This window comes from Neodiprion virginianus, chromosome 3, assembly GCF_021901495.1.
Source record: "Neodiprion virginianus isolate iyNeoVirg1 chromosome 3, iyNeoVirg1.1, whole genome shotgun sequence".
In the NCBI taxonomy this organism is placed as follows: Eukaryota; Metazoa; Arthropoda; class Insecta; order Hymenoptera; family Diprionidae; genus Neodiprion; species Neodiprion virginianus.
The window spans coordinates 1,418,016-1,437,206 of NC_060879.1; the positions used below are offsets into that span (position 1 = coordinate 1,418,016).

Here is a 19,191-nt window from a genome sequence, read left to right on the forward strand (position 1 = left end):
GGATATCTGATTTCACAGATATGATTTTATGATTTATAACTTATTTTTAAATATTTTTCGTCTATGCGAATTATATAAAATAACAATGACATGATCTTCACAGTCCCATGTGGTCTAGTGGCTAGGATAGCTGGCTTTCACCCAGCAGGCCCGGGTTCGATTCCCGGCATGGGAAACTTTTTTGCCTTATTTCTTTTTGTAGCTACCGCTACTCTATGTTTTAATAGTATCCGGATAATATGAATACATATTATATACTAGTGTCTATTGGGTCAAGTTATTGAAACAATCAGTTAATAATATCAATGTTTGGCATATTTTAAAATGAAGTAATATAATTTACAAATGTGGAACGAAAGGTTTCGCCGAAAAGTCCGATAGACACATAAAATATTGAAATGCAAGATAAATTTTTACATGATAAGCTAAAAAATTCTAATAAATGGCTTGCATTAATAAAAGCAACATTTTAACGACATGATTATGAAAGGCAACTAAATGAACAAAGAGCAGCATTGCTCTAAACGTCTGTCCAGGCCTCCTCCACGTCTGTATGCAATGAGGGATTGTCTTCCTCACGCGGTAAAGCAGTTTCTTCCCTTATCCCCGTTCTGTCAAGAGAGCGGAGCAGCGTGAAGCTGCGCGCACGTGGTTCGCGCACACCACACTCAAAACAAATCAGCTGATTGACTTTGCCTAGTCAATTAGAAAATGGACGTTAGTGTGATATCAACGTAGAGAACAGCGTACGGCTCTGTGGGATAAGTGGGCTGTACTCGAGGCGTAACAGTATTCCCGAGGTTCGCTGTTCGCGGTAAGTTGATCGATAACAGTGCCGATCGTCCGACGATAATCGCGGCTCGCTAAAAGAGCCTCGCAGACTCGTGATTCGGAACGATAACATACCCGAGGAACAAAAAAGAGCGAACGTATTTCTCCTGGATCGCGGGGGAGCGGCGGAGCCAGCAGACGTGTTTGCTAAATTGATTTTAATCAGTTCGTGCCAATTGCTGCGACCACGAGCGTTGAAACAGTTTACTACCAGCCTGCGTCAACGTAATTCGGATCTGGAAAGTTGAAAAGATCAGGGAACGTCAGGCTTCGTTCGTCTCGGGATGCGGGAAACGCGACTCTGTAGCAGTGCAGCGGATCGTTTGACAGTTCTATTCTTGTTGCGACTCGACTCGTATCGAAACTTCGTATAATTTGCCAATAGCGTATAACGATTATCTTTGCTCGTGACGTCTGACTCTCGTTTTATTATCATAACACTCCGAATGGATTAATAAACGATTCGATTCGTGACGTTCGCTTGACGGGCTCAACTTTACACAGTCGCAATTCCGCCAATTATTCAGGCTAGTTTTATCTGCTGCTTAATTTAGTCACGTCGGCGGTTAAATAGTTAATTACTTTTTATTATTCGCTCCCACGTTTAGGACGTTTCAAGATGACGGCAGGCAACAGTTTGGTCGTACCGATTGTACTGTGGGGAAGAGTAGCTCCGACTCATTGTATCTCCTGCATATACTTGTCGAGGGATCAGAAAACTCTCGTGACAGGATGCTACGACGGGCAGATATGCCTGTGGCAAGTCGACCCCGAAACTCTGAAGGTAAAATCGAATCTCCGAGTATTGCGTCTTATCATTTTATCCCCGGCCAGTATCAATAATAGTTGTAAATCAGGCCCCTTAGGTGAGTCGTAAATTTTTGCACGCATCCTCCCGACCGTCCTTCATATTCTGTCCCAGTGATGCTGATTAAGACTGTTTGTTCTAACGTAATAATTGATAAGATGGGTAATCATTAAAATCGCAAACAATTTCTCAGGGTTTGGCTGTATTTTTTTCCTGAGACTTGTAGTTTATTAACATTACAACTCATTCGTAACACCAAGAATTTAGAATATTCACCTCGCTATTCAATCCGCGGCTCGATGTGGTGACAGATAACGACGCAGGATTAATGATGATGCTTTTTGATTTATCAAGATGACTCCACGTTGTCTGCTTGTTGGACATACGGCACCGATAATGTGTCTGAGCCGAGCAAGCGTGATAATGGAGCAAAACTATATAGTTAGCAGCAGCGAGAGCGGGGAAATGTGCACCTGGGATTTGATCGATGGAAAGTGTAGGGAAGCTGTCAAGCTCAATAACATTCACACTCAGATGCTTCCTTATGTTTCGGCTGGAGGCGAAGACATCAGGCTATTTTGCTCTGGGTGAGAGACAGAGCGATACCTACTAAGTGTCATAAGATTTCACAACTTTGCAGCTAGTCGTGCGAGTTTTATCTAGAAACCGTTGATCACGCTCTTGCTTCGATGTTTCAGTTATTATCCAGAAGTTTTGGTCATGGATCCCTTCAGCCTGGAAGTTTTGTTCACTCTAAGCTCCCGCGTTAATCCAGATTGGATTAGCGCTTTGCACGTCCTGCGACCGGCCAAACGGAAAGGTCGGTTCCTCGTGCATACAAGTTAGTTACACTTCATCACACATCTATGCTTACCATCCTAACCCGTATTATACTTTACCGATACCTATTTTTGTCTCTATCGGCCTTAGAGGATCTATTTGTTTTCTCAAACTTTCTCGCTGACCTGAGTTACCTGAGGTATAATTTTTCATTGATTTTCCCATGTAACAATCGATCGGCACTTCCTCTATTGTTTTAGTATTTCATCGAGCTTTCCAAGTTTGTCACTCCACGGTCTGATATTTTCGTTTTGTATATCGCTATCAAATCTGTAAATAGTTTTTAAACATTGGAAATATTAATAACTTGTGAATTTAATTTTCTGGTGATATCTTCTTTTTATTAGCAATAAACGTATTTGAGATTATGTATCTTGTTTGAGATAATAGTGCACTCAGCATTTTAGAATCTTGCAGATTATCTGCGGTCAAATTTTTTTGGTAGCACTGCAATACTTAAATCACGAGAAGGTTTGTTAGAAAATTTCATTCACATTGGGAATATCAGACGGAGGCTTGTTCAGTTATATATTGTTACAAAGGGTGAAATTACCCGTTTTGTCCCCTCTTGAATGATCTAGTAGTCATCATAGATAAAAGACGTTTATAAACCTCTTATGTCTTTGATGACTACTAGATCATTCAAAAGGGGACAAAACGGGTGATTTCACCCTTTGTAACAATATTTAATGATTTGTCGTTTTGGGTTTCAATTTATTAATTTTTTTATTCTCTTTTGCCTCTTTGAATAACTCGGTTTTAACTGAAAATTTTTTGCAACTTTTAACTTTTTGTTATTTTAAATAATACTACCAGAATATCTTCTTGGGAATTACTTGAAAGCTCTGTTTTTTGTTCAGTGTCAATTTGTTAAACAGGATCTTTGAATTTTATTTTGCTCTGGAAGAGCCGTGCAAAGTCATAAATTAATGACTCACGTTCACGTTAATTAAATAGTTTTCAATAAATTAAGGTCAATGTAACAATATTTTACTTATACCGTGCATGTTCTTAATATTATAAATTCTACTGAAGGTTCGATTTAATTGTGTTGTCATGTTACAGCACGTAGAAAATCTGGATACAGGGTGGTTATAGCACATTGGTAGAGACTGTAGTACTTCTTTCATTTTAGCGTCACCGAAGTTTCGGAAGACAAAACAGAAAAGAACATACACTTCTGTCGCTCTGTTTCTTATCAATTTGTTGTATCGGTAGTTGTTGATCTTTGATTTACCAATTACTTTACTTTGATCCTACTTTTATCGATGAGTCTCTTTCAACATCAAGTCTGCTGAATCCTTTTACCCACTAACGCTCTAATCCTCTGTTCATACATCTATCATTTGTGCGATATCTCTAAGCTGTATACGCTCTAACGTAAGTATAAATATTAAACTACATATTATCCTAGGATCAGATTTTTCGTAATAAAATTATCTAATTAGGTATCCCTTGTTTGAACGCATGTTTTACATTTAAAAATTAACTAGCGCAATGTTTATTGCTAAATTTATTAACAACGATTTTAATGCTTTCAAATTAACAAAAAGCCTAGCTAAGATTTCGTAAAAAGTTGTTCAGTTTAACTTCAATTTCATAGGCATGCAAAAATTTTACCATCTCATTATACGCTGCTAATTTGTCACTGCAGAGTTTTAATCTGTGTATTCTTGAGCTTACTCTGCAGCGAGGAGAAATTTTCAATGCGCAGTAAAAAGAATTTATCTATTACCGTAACAGAATAATTGTATTTGGGATGAAAAGCTTTTTAGTTCTTGGTGTTATTTCAGTTAACAGAAATTGCGCGTAATTGGTAATCACTAACTTTTGGACAATAGCATTGTTCCGAAATTTGTACAGTTTTACAGTTGTGTGAATATTAATTGTCTGTAAAACATAAAAGAGCTGACGCTGATCGATCGTTGTGCGTATTTTAAATACATCAATGTTAATTTTCAAGACTGAGAAACGGAATTTGACAAAGTAGTTCAAGTCCAGATGTGTCGATAAATGAAATTATCTATACATTTATTCGGCTTTGTTGAATATGCTGCTTTGAATGCTATTTTGTAAAATCTACTATTATCTTACAACAGCTAATTCGTTTTTATTAAAGACGACGTAGTCTTGGCATTGACTACAACGGGGACAGTGAAAGTCTGGACTCTACTGGGCCATGAGAACCGCCACAGCGAGCCATTGTACGAGCACGAAAGCAAACAAATTCGCTGCCTCAACGCATTGGCGATGACGTGCTGCCCCTATAATCAGAGAACAGTACTGATAGTATGCTCCAAGTATTGGCAGGTGAGACGATCTTGCGACTCATTTTATCATCGTATCAATATTGAAGTTGTAACTATAGGATATTAAGGTTTGGTTTGATACCACTTAGAGAAATCAGAATGTAATAACAGTAACATAACAACATCTTACTATGCGTTAGATATTTGACGCCGGAGATTTCTCAGTTCTCTGTTCTGTAACGGCGCCTCGCGGCGAACGCTGGATGGCGGGAGATTTTTTGGCCGCTGACAGGGTCGTTCTTTGGAGTGACGAAGGTCATGGTTATCTCTACAAATTACCCGCCAAGTACGTTTTTCCCATGTAGACGTAAATTATGGTCCAAAAGAAATAGCATCGAGCCAGTTTCTATAAAAATTCTGCTGAAATTAGTTAAATTTCACATTTCATTAGCAATTTCACAGGGTTTAGTGATTGTTTGATATCACATTGCCAGGTAATAATGATTTTCAAATTATTTTCTTCAAAAAATGTATGCAACGTTATTTTCAAAATACTTAAATTTATTCTTTATAACAAATTATACGAAATGGGAATAATTTTAGTCATTTTTAAGACGTCGACTGCAATTTAGATCTTTGAGTTAAAGTGTGAAATGTAGATTTGATGAAATGTGTGAGAGTAAATTATAAAATCAGCGATATAGATTATCTATGTAAGATGTGCACTAAATTTTCGTTAGATAAAAATCGTGTCATTCAGTATGGCCTGCGACACCGTGATAGATGATTACAATTGCATTTGATTTAATGTGTTATTTACAGCAAGACGAATCCCAGAGTTTAATGTTACCTTCAAATTTTGACTTTTCATTAAATTCGGTACCGCTGTCGAGTAGTAAGAAATATACACCATATGTGACGTTCAATCAAATTGTTTTCTACAGTTTTAATCTTTTACCAATAAGGTGCATCGCGCATGAATGTTTTTAAGATATGTATATCTTATGGCCCTGCAACTTATTTATTTATTTCATACCACTGGAACAAATATATAGAACACACGGTTCAAAGTATACTTCCTGACGGGAGTACTATAAGAAAGCTCTCGAATTCAGGAGTGGACTTAGAAACTAGTTTATTGCTAAAATTTACCTAGCTTAACATAAAAGTATTTATTCACTGTAAAATTATTTAACAGTTTATCTTTTCGCGAACAGCAAAGTCATAGAAAAAACAAAATATGCCATTTCAATTGTTTCAAAAAAAATTTATAGCAATTTTTTTTTTCCTCTACTTATATTTAGTTCATTCCGTGTAATATTTTATAATCCATTGTTTCGGTTTTTCCTTAATAGTATGCAATTTTCTACTTTGGAAAATCTTAAATTTTTCTTCCTTCTCCGCCAACAAATTAAAAAACCCTTATTGTTATGTACTTATAACTTATTTTTGAGTGCGTATATTAAAACTCCTGGCATCATAGTCACAAGTGCATGTTGATTGACTGAGATATGGTAACATTCATTCATTTATTTATTTATTTATTTATTTTCTCTATTTCACACATACGTAGAGAATCGCAATTTTTATACAATGTAAGACTATGCAAATTATACCAGATTTGTTGTGTGGAATGTTCCAAAAACTAGTATAGCGCTTTAATTAGAAAGTTTGTCATATCATATCAGCATTTCTGATTACAGTATGATTCTAATCATGTAGTCAACAGTTATTTATATCACTATTGTATCGCAATCCTGGATTGGACTGTCCAAATGGAAATAGCATGTAGCTTAAATTTACGTCCGTGTATCAATATATATTTTAGTGCATTTACTTTACATTTCCACATTTTACATTTTACTCTTTACACGTTACATTGAAATATATATTCCACATTCAAGTAACAAGGTCTAATTTGCTGTTGCTACTTTATTTATTTTATTTACAGCTAGGATACAATAATAATAATATTAATAATAATACATGAATGAAAAATTTACGGTATAATTGATAGGTTACATTTATATTTAAGGAGTTGGAATAGTTTCAAATCACACACAACTAGCTGAAATTAGTTTGCAGTTTTTTTTTCCTTTATTGGTTTTATTTTTGGTCTCAAAAAATAGCAACACTTTACAGGCACCTGCAAGCAAAGCACTGTTTTACATTATCTTTTTTCAATGAATTCATTCGATACAGTTTGTGGCAGGTATTGCGAACCTTGTAAAAGATACAATTTCTCCTTTCTCGCTACAAATTTTCACGGGTTAACGAGTTCTCAAAACGGCCGAAGACAGTTCATTCGCAGAGTCCGTAGAGTACGCGTTTGTTGGAAAGCAAGTAGTTTTTCGACACGGTTTAGACAAACCGAGTGAGATTCGGCTCTTGTACTAACAGTTTTTATTTGATTCTCACTTAAATGAAGCTACATCTTGACACTACTATCGCGTTGTAACGAGGAATTGTCACCGAAACATAAGCAAATTACAGTTTATCAATCATAATTAATCTCTAAACGAGCTTTCGTTTTGCATAAAAACGTTCACGATTTGTTATATTTGTGCAGATTATGTGGCGACAAATTTCGTCAATGTAATTTTTTTTTTTTCGAAGCGTTATTACCTATACCCTAACTTTATTTTTGTTTGTATTGTCGAATATCTTTTATCTCTGGATTTTTTTTTTCTTCTTCGACAATTGTTTTCACAAATTTATCAATTCACCGTTTACAAATCGTTACTGCACATTGATTAACACATTTATCTGTTTGATGGTGATGTTTCGTCTTACATAACATACCCTCTACCACATACTACGAGAGATCCGGTCTGTTCTAGCAAGCTGAAGGGCAAGGCTCTCAGCAGGTAACGCGAAAATATATTTTACCTTATTCATATTCATATACGTATATCTCAATTTTTTTTTTTTTAATTCTTTATATTTATTCATATTCATCACGCTTAGATATATTTTCTATATCACAATCATACAGACTTCAGTGTGCCTTTTGTTCATCATTTCTGCCTATACGTACAATACATATTTGTATTTATATGTATACTAACGAGCGGCTATACAATAATTTGAATTCCATCTTACAAGCCTCATTAACTTCAACTTCTTGCGTCCTGATAATTTTTTATAAGTGTTCAAACAATCCAGGTAACGCATGAGTTATTATACTTGTCATATAATATCATTCATATCAATAACGATCATAGACAGCACGTTAACTGCAGTTGCCTACAGTGCAAAATCAGCAGTTGGAAGGCATATGTTACTTGCTACCTTCAATTAGTCATCAATTCAGCTTTTTATTAACAAATTTTCATACGCCAGCTCTGTACATGGTTCACGAACCGTAGATTAGTGGCAGATTAGGCAATTTCATTGACTTATCTCATCACAATTTCACTTTATTTACTTCTCAGTACCGCAAGTCATGCTTGCTAATATATTGCTTTTGCTTAAAACTGCTTTCTGGCTATTGAACACAATTCAATCGGTGTAAAAAGTTACATTGATGAAAAATACAAAGTGGTACATTACTACGCACACACGTTGAATGGTACAGACATCGTTAGCTCTTATTACATTGCCTGGTCTTCTTTCTTACATTCTTAGATATGACAAGAAATTCGTAGCTGCAGCAACCGATTGGATCAGAATGATAAATCCTTTTGAATTTCTAATTCAAAGTTGAATTAGAATTTAAAATACGTCTCAAATCGATAGTTGAGTCTTCTCCTAATTTAATACGATTATTATATCTTATACATAGCCCGATGATATTTGTAGAATATGACTAAGTAAAGTCGGATTGTTTTCAGAATAGAGCTGTTTTGGTAAAATTGTTAATTTCGAAGAAATAAGTACTTCGTGCCCCTGTTGTTATTTTTATCAAACAATAGATCGAGCTTTCAGCTATGACGAAATACTGTTCCCAGAACTGGTAGCAACTTCTCGTTCATTACATTCTCATTTCAAGTGAAAAACTGTACACCTTTCAGTCATAAACTTTTTCCGCAGCTTGAAATACAATTTAACTGTAATTAACACATGCAATTGACATTAGGTTTGAGATTTGATTATTTTCACTAATTCTAAGACGATTTGATGCTACTAGCTCTGTATTCTTCGCTTTAATGAAATCGATGTTCATACTTTATTTATGACTTCAGCCTTTCTTAGCATTAATTTTGGCACATCTGTGTCTTTGCTCTCACACATAAATGTGTATGCAATACAAAGTTATTACGTCTTAATTATAATACTTATGGAATATTTGCAGTAATTGATAATGTTTAAAAATCATGATGTAGGGAATTAAATGCGTCTTGCACACATCAATGATTCTAGCAATTGGCCAGTAGCTTCGTGAACAGTAATGCTTTACTCTGTTCAACGCAAATATTAATCTGATATCCAGTTAAATGAAAGACGATAGAAAAACAGTATTCCATAATTATTGAGTATATGAAAGCAAATAATCTTATATTTGAATTGGAATTTGCGTTGTCGTAATACGTTTTTTTTCTCGGATCCATAGTAGCGTAGCTGACAACAAGGAGTTTCATACCCCTGCAGCTGAGTGTGATCAACCATATTTGTACTACACTCTGACGCAGCCAGGCGATAAGGTATAAAATTATTCGAACTTTTAATAAGGCAAGAAGGTTCTTATGGCAGAAAATTCATTTCAGCCATTATCGTGTCCTCCGGCGATGCGACTGGTCACAGTTCAGAAGCACAATAAAACTTCGAAATATTTACTCCGAGGCGATAGCGAAGGTGTCGTTGTCTTATGGACACTGCCCGAGATCTCATCTCAACAACTTACGCAAATCAATCAAAACGATTATAAACCTACCAGTCTACCGCCGACTATAAAGACCAGTCTAACGGCTGCCTGGGAAGCAATGAAACCACCCCCAGTCGGAATTCTTGATCAGTTAGACTCCGGCGATGGTCACGGAATTAAATTGACTTCCAGCATTTACTTGCCGCAGCAAAGTCGGCTTGTTTTGGGCAGAGAAGACGGTAGCATAATCATTGTTCCTGCTACCCAAACCGTTATGCTGCAACTTTTGCACGGCAATCATCAGCAGTACGACGGTTAGTCGCCAAAATCCATTGTCAACGCTACACTGCAGGAAGTATCCTCGATTTACGTCGTTCAAACAATGCATTTTGGTTTTAGATTGGCCACCTCATCAAGTTTTACTCGGACATTCTGGCAGAGTAAATTGCCTGCTGTATCCGCACGGGGCTGCACCGAGATACGATCGGACGCATTTGGTGTCCGGAGCAGTTGACTTTGCCGTATGCTTGTGGGATTTGTACGCGGGTACACTGATCCATCGCTTCTGTGTTCATGCTGGAGAAATTACTCAGCTAATGGTGCCTCCCGACAACTGCAGTGTGCGTAATTCAGCTGTTCACAATGTATTTGTTAATCAACGGGCTGCATAATACCTTTCGACTAATCGAACCAACTTATTCTGTAGCCTCGACTACAAAAATGTGTCTGCAGCGTTGCCTCGGACCACAGCGTTACGCTGCTCTCCCTGGCTGAGAGGAAATGCGTTGTTCTAGCTTCAAGGCACTTGTTCCCTGTCGTTACGATAAAGTGGCGTCCACTCGACGACTTCATGATCGTCGGATGTTCCGACGGTGCCGTTTATGTCTGGCAAATGGAAACTGGACATTTGGACAGAGTCTTACATGGTAAGACTGGTAGTGTCGTACTACACTCGTGAGACAAATTAACGCCCCCCGTTTTTGACCGAAAAAAGGTCCAATTTTGAAACGCCGTAACTTTGCATAAATTGCTATTAGATGGTTGAATCAAAAACAATTTTGAAGCTAAGAATTTTTATATGTACTTTTTCTCGAGTAATCCTATATCCTATCTTTAAATCCACTCATGTCAAATTTGTAAATTGAACCTTCAACTTTGCGCGATCATATTCGATGATCAGAATTTTTGTTCAGATTTTTAAGACAGCCATTTTGTAGCTTGGAATTTTCCCTTCGACATTTTTTTTCTTAAAATTGTGTCTGCGATTTTTTCTTGTCAAGTAGTCCAATATCAATAGAAATAGTGTCTGAAAAAGTTTTATTCTGTGTAACAAGTGAATTTTGATTTAACCTTCTACTTGCAATCCACGCAAAGTTACAGCGTTTCAAGATTGGACCTTATTTAGTCAAAAACGTGAAAGCCCATTCATTTCTTTTTCCACAAGAGTATACAGATATGAAAAAAGATGGTATACATTATTTGGAAAATGATAAAAAAAAATTTTTAAAAAACATTCTATCAGGTATAATTGCCGAGGAGGTCCTTTATGCTTGCGACGAAAATACCATAGCAGCTACCGGAGGCACTGCAGCTGGAGGTGAACTGGGACTGGCAAATCCAGCCGTGCATTTCTTCCGGTAAATACAAAACGTCTCGTCGTTAAGTTTACTTTCACCTATACCCATTCGCTCTAAACTGAATCGAAACGTCTCATTACTACAGGGGTCTGCGGCACCGGAATCTTTCGGCAATTAGACACGCTACTCAACGCGGATTACATCAGTTGCAACAGCTTCACGGAGGCGCTGGAAGCGATCATGGTAATCAGATAAAGGCAAAGGGTGCCCCGCTAATGATACAGGGACTCAGGACGAACCCAAAGGATCCTGAAAGCCACATACTCTTCTTTGACATCGAGGCACTCATTGGTGAGAAATTTCTTCCCTTAATCAATGTTGTTCATTCCGATCACGTGGTTGTCTACTAATTATTATCAAAGAAATATCTTTACCGTCGTTCAGTGCAACTGTTGAGCGACGAGTACGGATCCATGTCACCCGGATCACTCGAGGCTCAGGGTCTGATATCTGCGGCTGAATACCACAAGGTTGCCGCTCTTACGCAGTCAGCTAGTCCAGATGCTCACAAAAAAATAGCTGGTATGTCTTCCAAGAGTTCGATAAATTCTCGTTTCTGTCCTGGCGTTGTGTAATTAATCATTATTGAATGGTAGTGGGTTATTAAAAATAACACTTGATGAAGGTCCAATTTGCGAATTTCGAACAACAGTAGAGACTGGTGTATATTATTTCACAGTTGTGTATATAAAAATTATGAAAAACAATACGAATTTTCTCAAATCTTTATGAACGTTGAAACTAATGGTTTGTAGATTTTTTCGGCCGTGTCAAGGATAAGGCCGGAGACGTTGAAAGAATTCTCAAGGAAAAGGATCGACACGGTACCGTTTACTGTTGTGTACTTTTTTTTAGCATTTGTCAATGAATCACTTATTTTTTTATTTCATATTATTATCGCTATTATTGTTTCTCTTGTTGTTGTTGTTATTATTACTATCATCATCGATATAGCACCGCTTTTGAACTACAATAGTTATTATTTGCACGGCCTTTAATCATTTTTTGTTTGTCGCTTTTATCAAACAGCTTGTGCAATCGTTGTCGTTGATTAAATATCTAATATTGTTTGAAAAATCAACGATATTAATGTCAATGAACAATTTTCACTTAGTTATATCTTCTCTATTTCAGCAAGACTGAACATGAAAATAGAGATCACTAATCTGCAGCTACTTGCGCTCGCTATTCACCCGCTTTTATTTACGTCAACTGTGTGTGCTCGCGATAGACTATAAAATGAGCAACTTTACTAAAGGACGGCAGCAGTTTTAATCTTCATTTTTTTTTCAGAACTAATGAAATATTGCAAAGTACACACGTTTACGAACACCCCAACACAGAGTGATGAAACAATTCGTTGTCTGCCTAATGATAATCATTTCACCTTTATTTAGCAGTAATGATTTTTCTATCCGTTTCTTCGAGATCGCTACTTTGATTTATGTGAGCAAACTAGATGTGATTGTCTGATGTATTTGATACCGATGTTTGTCATATTTATTTCCACTAAATAGTTTTATTTTAATGCTTTCTCTAGGTTGATACGTAGATCTTGCGTAGGCTCGTTTTGTCGCCGTTTGATATCTAGCTCCAGTTCACTTGGCAATGCGCTTGCACCAAATAAATGTACATATTTATAATACGACAATATTGTCTACAGAATAAGTATCTCTTTCTCTAGGTATATTGGCTAAAATGAAGGAGGGCGCCGAAAACGTCCAGACTAAGTTGCAGGCCAAGGTTGAAAGCGTTGGTTTAAAGCCGTCCACTCTTGACGGCAAAGGTTAGCGCAAACCTCCCCAGCGTAAACTGCAAGATTATTCGTTACTGCGCATGGATTTTTACTTTATTATTATTATTCCTTTTTTTTCTCTTATTTCGGACTTTACATTTGCGAGTTTTAGTCTATCCACATAAATTCTATTTCTCACAGCTTTTAATCGAGTATAATTTTATAATTTTTCTACCTTTCTGCTCTACCACTTCACCCTGTATTATAGCTCCAGATCCACGGTTTCCATTGAGCTGATTTTTTTTACAACTAATGTGCGATTGCGAGAACATTGCGACCGATAAATGAAAAGACATATTTTTATTTTATTACGCTATGCACTATTGATAATTCGAACCACGCATCATATGTTTTTCTCATTATTTTCATGCTTCACTCCAGTCAGCAATGAGTTTGACGAAAAACTGATGATGTTCAGCCAGTCATTTTTTCTTTTTATTCTCTCTAAAACATTGTTTTCTTATTTAGTATTTATTTATTTATTTATTTGTAATTTTTCAATTACACCGTAAAGAAATATTTTCTGCTGATATTTTATTAAAGAATCAATGTTTTTGCTCAGGTGAGGGTTGGAATAACAATGATTTACCGAAAAACAGTTTGAAGAGAAACGGAGCTTTCAGCGAGCCAAACGCTGCAATGGAAGTAGCTCAGTTACTGCTCAGCCTTCTTCACGCTTGGGGAATGGATCCTGATCTGGACAGAGTGTGCGAAGGAAAATTGGGCCTGCTCAGGCCCATGGTACCTGTTTCATTCGGCGTTTTATCCAAAGGAGGTTTGTAATGGTCGATAACTCAATTACGCAATATTCGCAGATTTGAAACACCGTGCAATTTAAACCACCATCATTATATTCCACAGGATACATGTCTCTGCTACTTCCAACCTGGCAAACTCAGTTGGAGCCAGCTGGTGAGCCTGCGACTCAATTAGAACAACGTTTGCCGGTTGAATTGGTGAGGCAAGAGCGCCTCACAAGAGCTTTCACCGCTCGAGCTCACTGGGAATTGTCTACAACTTTGACGAGTAATCATCTGCTCGCTGTCGTATCACTGGCAAACACCCTAATGTCCATGAACAATGCTACGTTTGTTCCCGAACAGGAAAGAAATCGTAAATTGCATAGGTGAATAACAGTACTTGATTCTGCATAACGATACTTGGTGAATGGTTAACTCATTGTCCACAATTTGCCAATCTTCCTTTTATTACAGACCGGGAAACAGAGTTGCAGTGAGCTGGAACAAAGCAGAGGAGGAAAACGAAGAAATGTACACCGTTCAGCAGGCTCAAATCAAACAAGGCTGGTCGCTTCTTGCTACTCTACATTGCGTTCTTTTACCTGATAAAGTTGCAGCCCAGGGAGGAGCGAAGAGCTTCAAGCGACCCCAAGTCGAAATGATGGCTAGACGATGGCAACACCAATGTCTGGAGGTGTGTAGATTGTATATTTACACTTACAATTCCGCTTGGGTTCAGGAATTAATTTTATTGTTTTCTTATAATCTTCAATTATTCTTCAGGTCAGAGAAGCAGCTCAGGCTCTTTTATTGGCAGAACTTGGCAGGATGGGGCCAAAAGGCAGGAAGGCACTCGTGGACAATTGGTCACAATATTTACCCCAGTACAGTACACAAGAACCCATTGCCCCACAGTCCCAAAACCACAGCCCTCCACCAGGCAGCCCAGTTCCTACGATAGAACAACAACAGGAAGAGGAAGAAGAGGATGAAGAAGGTGCGGAAGGTACAATTTACACCTAACTTGCTACGGTACAGACATATTTGTACCGTGTATTAGAATGTGTCAGACTTTTTAAGAACGGATATTTGTTCAGAAGTACCAAAAATATGAATATCCGAATTACTTCTTTTTCCAGAATTAAGTATAGCGAGAAAACCGTCGAGCATAGCAGAGCTGAAGCAAAAACAGACAACGGCAGTTGTACTGCTCGGTGTGATTGGGGCGGAGTTCGGACAGGATGTGACTAACGCCAGAGAACGAAGAGACAGTGAGCAAAGACGAAAGAGTTCTGTGGTCGAGGGATTCGGAATTGGGAATAACAATCTTGCCCGGCATACAAGCATGGCTCTGACGCATTTACTCCACGCGCCTCATTCCTCGAAACTACCGATGCACACAGCCTTGCGCAGAGCTGCGATAGACCTCATCGGCCGCGGCTTCACGGTCTGGGAGCCATACCTCGATGTTTCGAAGGTGAATTTCAGCGTGAGATAAAAGTTTCTTGTTAAGATCGTCGAAGGATGAAGTGCAATAGTTTGTTATGCGTTTTTTAATTTTCGTCAGGTCCTGCTTGGGCTCCTCGAAATGTGTTGCGATGCCGACAAGCTAGTGCCCAGCATGACTTACGGCTTACCGCTAACGCCTCAAGCTGACAGCTGCAGAACCGCGAGGCACGCTTTGATGCTGATAGCAACGGCCAGACCAGCCGCATTTATCACAACTATGGCGAGAGAAGTTGCGCGATTTAATACTCTCCAGCAAAACGCACAGACGTTGAATGTCAATCTCGCTGCAAGCGTACTCGCCAGAGCCAAGCCTGAAATACTGAGAATAGTTGAACAATTGATTGACAAAATGCAGAGTGAAATGAGCGATTTACTCGTTGAGGTGAGATATTTAACCTTTCAATTATAGCTATTATACGAAACATTGTGTTTTTTTAAAATCATATTTCATCGCTACTTGGTTCTTCACATTATCTTCAGGTCATGGACATCATACTCCATTGTCTCGATCCTGGTCATCTTAAAATGAAACCACTGAACGACGTATTTCCTGCTGTCTGTAGGTTTAATCAAGTGAGTGTGGAAAAAAAGGTTTCATTTGCTCCAATTGATAAGTAAAATTTGTAAATTGTACTTACCGGATGAAAATATTTATTAAAAGGTAAGCCATTGTCCGACGACTCGGCGGATAGCAGTCGGAGGTCGAGGAGGGCAATTGGCGCTCTATGAACTACGAGGAAATGTAAAATGCCAAACGGTTACTGCTCATCAAGCCCCTGTAACTGCGCTGGCATTTTCGCCCGAGGGGAAATTTTTAGTTAGTTATTCATGTTCGGAAAACAAGCTGTGCTTTTGGCAGGTAACTGTCTTAAAATAAATTGTGTATATTATTCTTAAACTTATTTCACCAACTTCAACTGACTTTGTTTGTCTTTATCTAGCAGACAAGCAGCGGGATGTTCGGACTAGGAAATTCTCAAACCCGTTGTATCAAGTCGTACAGCACAGCACCTATCAATGATGTTTCACGTTTGAATCCAATGCGGCTGGCCCGTTTAATATGGATAAATAATCGTACCGTCACGTTGATGTTAGCCGATGGCTCGGAAACACGATTCAATGTTTAATTGATTGGAATTTTTCGTTGAGGTTGAGATCGAAATGCGACCATGCAGTAGTTACTCAAGCCGGAGGTATTAATCAGACCTTTCTTGTAAGTATCATGCTTCGACACATCACTGATGATTATCGCTGTAAGTTACATTGCGCCGTTACATATTCAACGATCATAATACGCGGTTTTGTTCCGTTTTTAAACGCACCCGATCAATTCCAATCCGCATTTTAATCGTTAATTAATTATTTAAATAAGCAGTATGAGTTGCACAAATCGTTTATTTTTTTCTATGTTTTAAAGAAAAGAAATCCTACCATGCATGTTGTTATTTATTTTGTATTGAGCTTCAACATCCTCCGGCTTGATACATTGAGCCTAAACTGAGGTGAGTTATATTCGAAAATGAAGAGATAAACTATAAATTATTATCAGTTCAAGGTTTTTAGGAAAGTATCTCCTCGTTTCACAAAAGTAGCTGGGTAACAGTATTACTATCGTCTTCATAGTTCAACTTTTTGATTATCGCACATTCGTGGCTAACAATAAAATGCAAATAAAAAATAAAAAAAAGAATGGAGAAAATTGACTAATGAATAATACGGTGAGACCTCGGTAGGGTATAGTAATTGAAACTAAATAGTCAAGACTGAAATCAAACGCTTACCCGCCTGAGAATTGTAAAATGACGTGTATAAATCAATAGAAATCTTTCCACAAACTTTGAAACGACAATAGTTCTTCATTTTTAATCATTTGTAATAAAAGTATTAATCAGCCTCATCGTGAAAGTATATACCAAAATAACCGCCCAAGGATATAAATGTATATATTATATATTTCATAATCTATTTAGTTAGTTAAATTTATCTATTTATTTCGGTGATTATAGTTCATGTCTTAAGCTATAATTTGGAATAGAATAATTGAAATCCCAGATTCTTAACGCAAGGTCGTCGATTAATAAGGCTAAAAGCAATATTAAGAAAAAAAGATGAATTTAAAAAAAAAAAAAATTTATTCAGGATCAAACTACTAATATTAGAGAACAGATAGTGATAGCGATATTTTTTTTTCATAAAGGATTTAATTCGCAACCGATATACAACAATATGATAACACTGTACATAGTGATACTTAACTTATAGAAAGAGTTGAAATTTCTGCAATCACTAGTCTATTTCTTTTCTGTTCTATTTCTTCAGTTCCATACGTCTTTGTTGAGAATTACCAAAAAAAAAGTAATCACCTAATAATTTTTTATATTTACGTTATCGGTTTGACATAAAGATTTGATTGAAAACAAACCGTCGTCAAACGCATAAATTTAATCTTGAGTCAGGATTGTATTTGAATGTTTTAACTATGCTAATATACTATAAAAATTATTCTGAAATAATCAGATCCAAACGCCGACATTGCAGAGCATCTAACACACATACACACACACACACACAGAGAGTAAAAGCGTACAAATCCCAACAATTTTCAGTTTCTAATATGGTAAATCATGTGGTTCAGTATCACACCCAGGTTGTAACTTATACACTAAGTATAATTACGCAGCGGAAAGTCCCCTATAATACTGGCATAAGTTTTCTAAAATTTGTGCGCATTTTGTTTGGCCAACTTTCTGTAAAAGTACTTATTAGCAATTAATTGCACGTCATTCTATGCGTATTGATTTTAACGGCGAGAACAATGTATAGGGTAATTAAACCGCCTTTAAAAATGTTGGCGGTGTATCGCGTAGTGCAAATTTACAGACCGTTGAATAGTCTTTTATAAGATTTTTTCGTTAATTTATTGATAGCTTTATTTAATCCATCTCACCTGGAGCCCCATGCATGAAATAGTATTACATTTCAAAACTCTTAAATTAATTGCCATGAATAACAATTTATTGTTTATAATAAATGTAACGACGAAAGCTAATATGTTAGTACATTGCGGTAATCAATTCAAATGCATAGATATTCTTTGTCTTCGATGGTTACATTTATTAAATCAATAATAGATATGAAATGACATTTGTTACATATTATTCCATGTTCCAACATTTTTTTCTTGCGAATCGTATGGTTTTTAAATCGCAGATTATTTGAAGTGCGTATAATATTGTGATAATCTCCAAAACCGTACGTCAGATTTTTATGATTGTTGCTGCAGTAATAATAAGTATACGCACTTTAATTGTAGAGAAAAGAAATACGAAGAAAAGAATGAGAGAACAAAAATTTCCGGAATAATATATCATGGAACAAACTGTATTGTTGATATCATAATATATTGAATGTATTTGATGAGTCGATTTATAATCACTGTAATTCTATATGAAATAATATTCTTAATTATATCGAAAGGAAGAAAAGTTGAAAAAAAATACGTACTATTGATGGAATTATAAATGGATGTATGCTCAGAGAAGGTGTTATGTATGATATATTTCAATCTTGTTATTGTCAAAAAATGAAGAAAAGAAAACAGCCGACTGAGGTAACTTAATTAATTGATCGTTCATCCACCGTTCCATCTTCCTTGATCATACCAATAATATTATTTTAGTTATTTCACAATTCTAGAAATTTAATTTATAGACACTTTTATTGATTATTTTATAAAATTATTAAACATTAAGTATACCAATTACTTCTAAATTAACCGCGATAAAACGGTAAAGAAGATTTCATATTGTACTTCTTCACCGTCTGTTGTTCAAAAATGGCGGCATAACTTTTCCACGTATGGTATGTAATTTTAGTTAACAATCACAGATGGCGTTTCCGACACGAATGTAGAAATCACCCATGAAGCACGTGCGGCTGCGAAGTTAGCCACTTGACAATCGCAACGTGAAAAAAAAA

At 36.7% G+C, this 19,191-nt stretch overlaps 1 protein-coding gene and 1 non-coding gene across 17 annotated transcripts; both read left to right on the forward strand.

Annotated features, from left to right (window-relative positions):
- Window positions 1-103: 103 nt before the first annotated feature.
- Window positions 104-175, forward strand: Trnae-uuc (transfer RNA glutamic acid (anticodon UUC)). Its single transcript has one exon. It is a non-coding gene; the product is annotated as a tRNA-Glu (tRNA).
- A 488-nt stretch (window positions 176-663) lies between these two features.
- On the forward strand, window positions 664-18,815 carry LOC124300233 (WD repeat-containing protein 7). Of its 16 annotated transcripts, none has more exons than XM_046754069.1 (25): window positions 664-814; window positions 1,440-1,615; window positions 1,994-2,226; window positions 2,338-2,480; window positions 4,599-4,789; window positions 4,929-5,074; window positions 7,569-7,595; window positions 9,281-9,371; window positions 9,435-9,846; window positions 9,932-10,152; window positions 10,239-10,458; window positions 11,055-11,169; window positions 11,255-11,460; window positions 11,554-11,691; window positions 11,925-11,993; window positions 12,854-12,955; window positions 13,527-13,739; window positions 13,826-14,090; window positions 14,179-14,398; window positions 14,488-14,710; window positions 14,844-15,181; window positions 15,272-15,595; window positions 15,694-15,786; window positions 15,875-16,072; window positions 16,155-18,815. In XM_046754069.1, exons 2-25 carry the CDS (start codon window positions 1,451-1,453, stop codon window positions 16,338-16,340), a joined length of 4,539 nt encoding a protein of 1,512 aa, XP_046610025.1. In that variant the 5' UTR covers window positions 664-814; window positions 1,440-1,450; the 3' UTR covers window positions 16,341-18,815. The 16 variants fall into 16 exon arrangements, with proteins under 16 accessions (XP_046610025.1, XP_046610027.1, XP_046610028.1 ...); XM_046754071.1 differs by having other exon boundaries at window positions 16,158-18,815; XM_046754072.1 differs by having other exon boundaries at window positions 14,488-14,701.
- Window positions 18,816-19,191: the final 376 nt, after the last annotated feature.

Excerpts from the sequence above, each read along its gene's own strand:
- LOC124300233 (XM_046754069.1), top strand. The coding sequence starts at position 1,451 with ATGACGGCAGGCAACAGTTTGGTCGTACCGATTGTACTGTGGGGAAGA. Across the intron at positions 2,227-2,337 it reads ATCAGGCTATTTTGCTCTGG|TTATTATCCAGAAGTTTTGG; the intron begins GTGAGAGACAGA and ends TCGATGTTTCAG. Across the intron at positions 13,740-13,825 it reads CGGCGTTTTATCCAAAGGAG|GATACATGTCTCTGCTACTT; the intron begins GTTTGTAATGGT and ends TATATTCCACAG.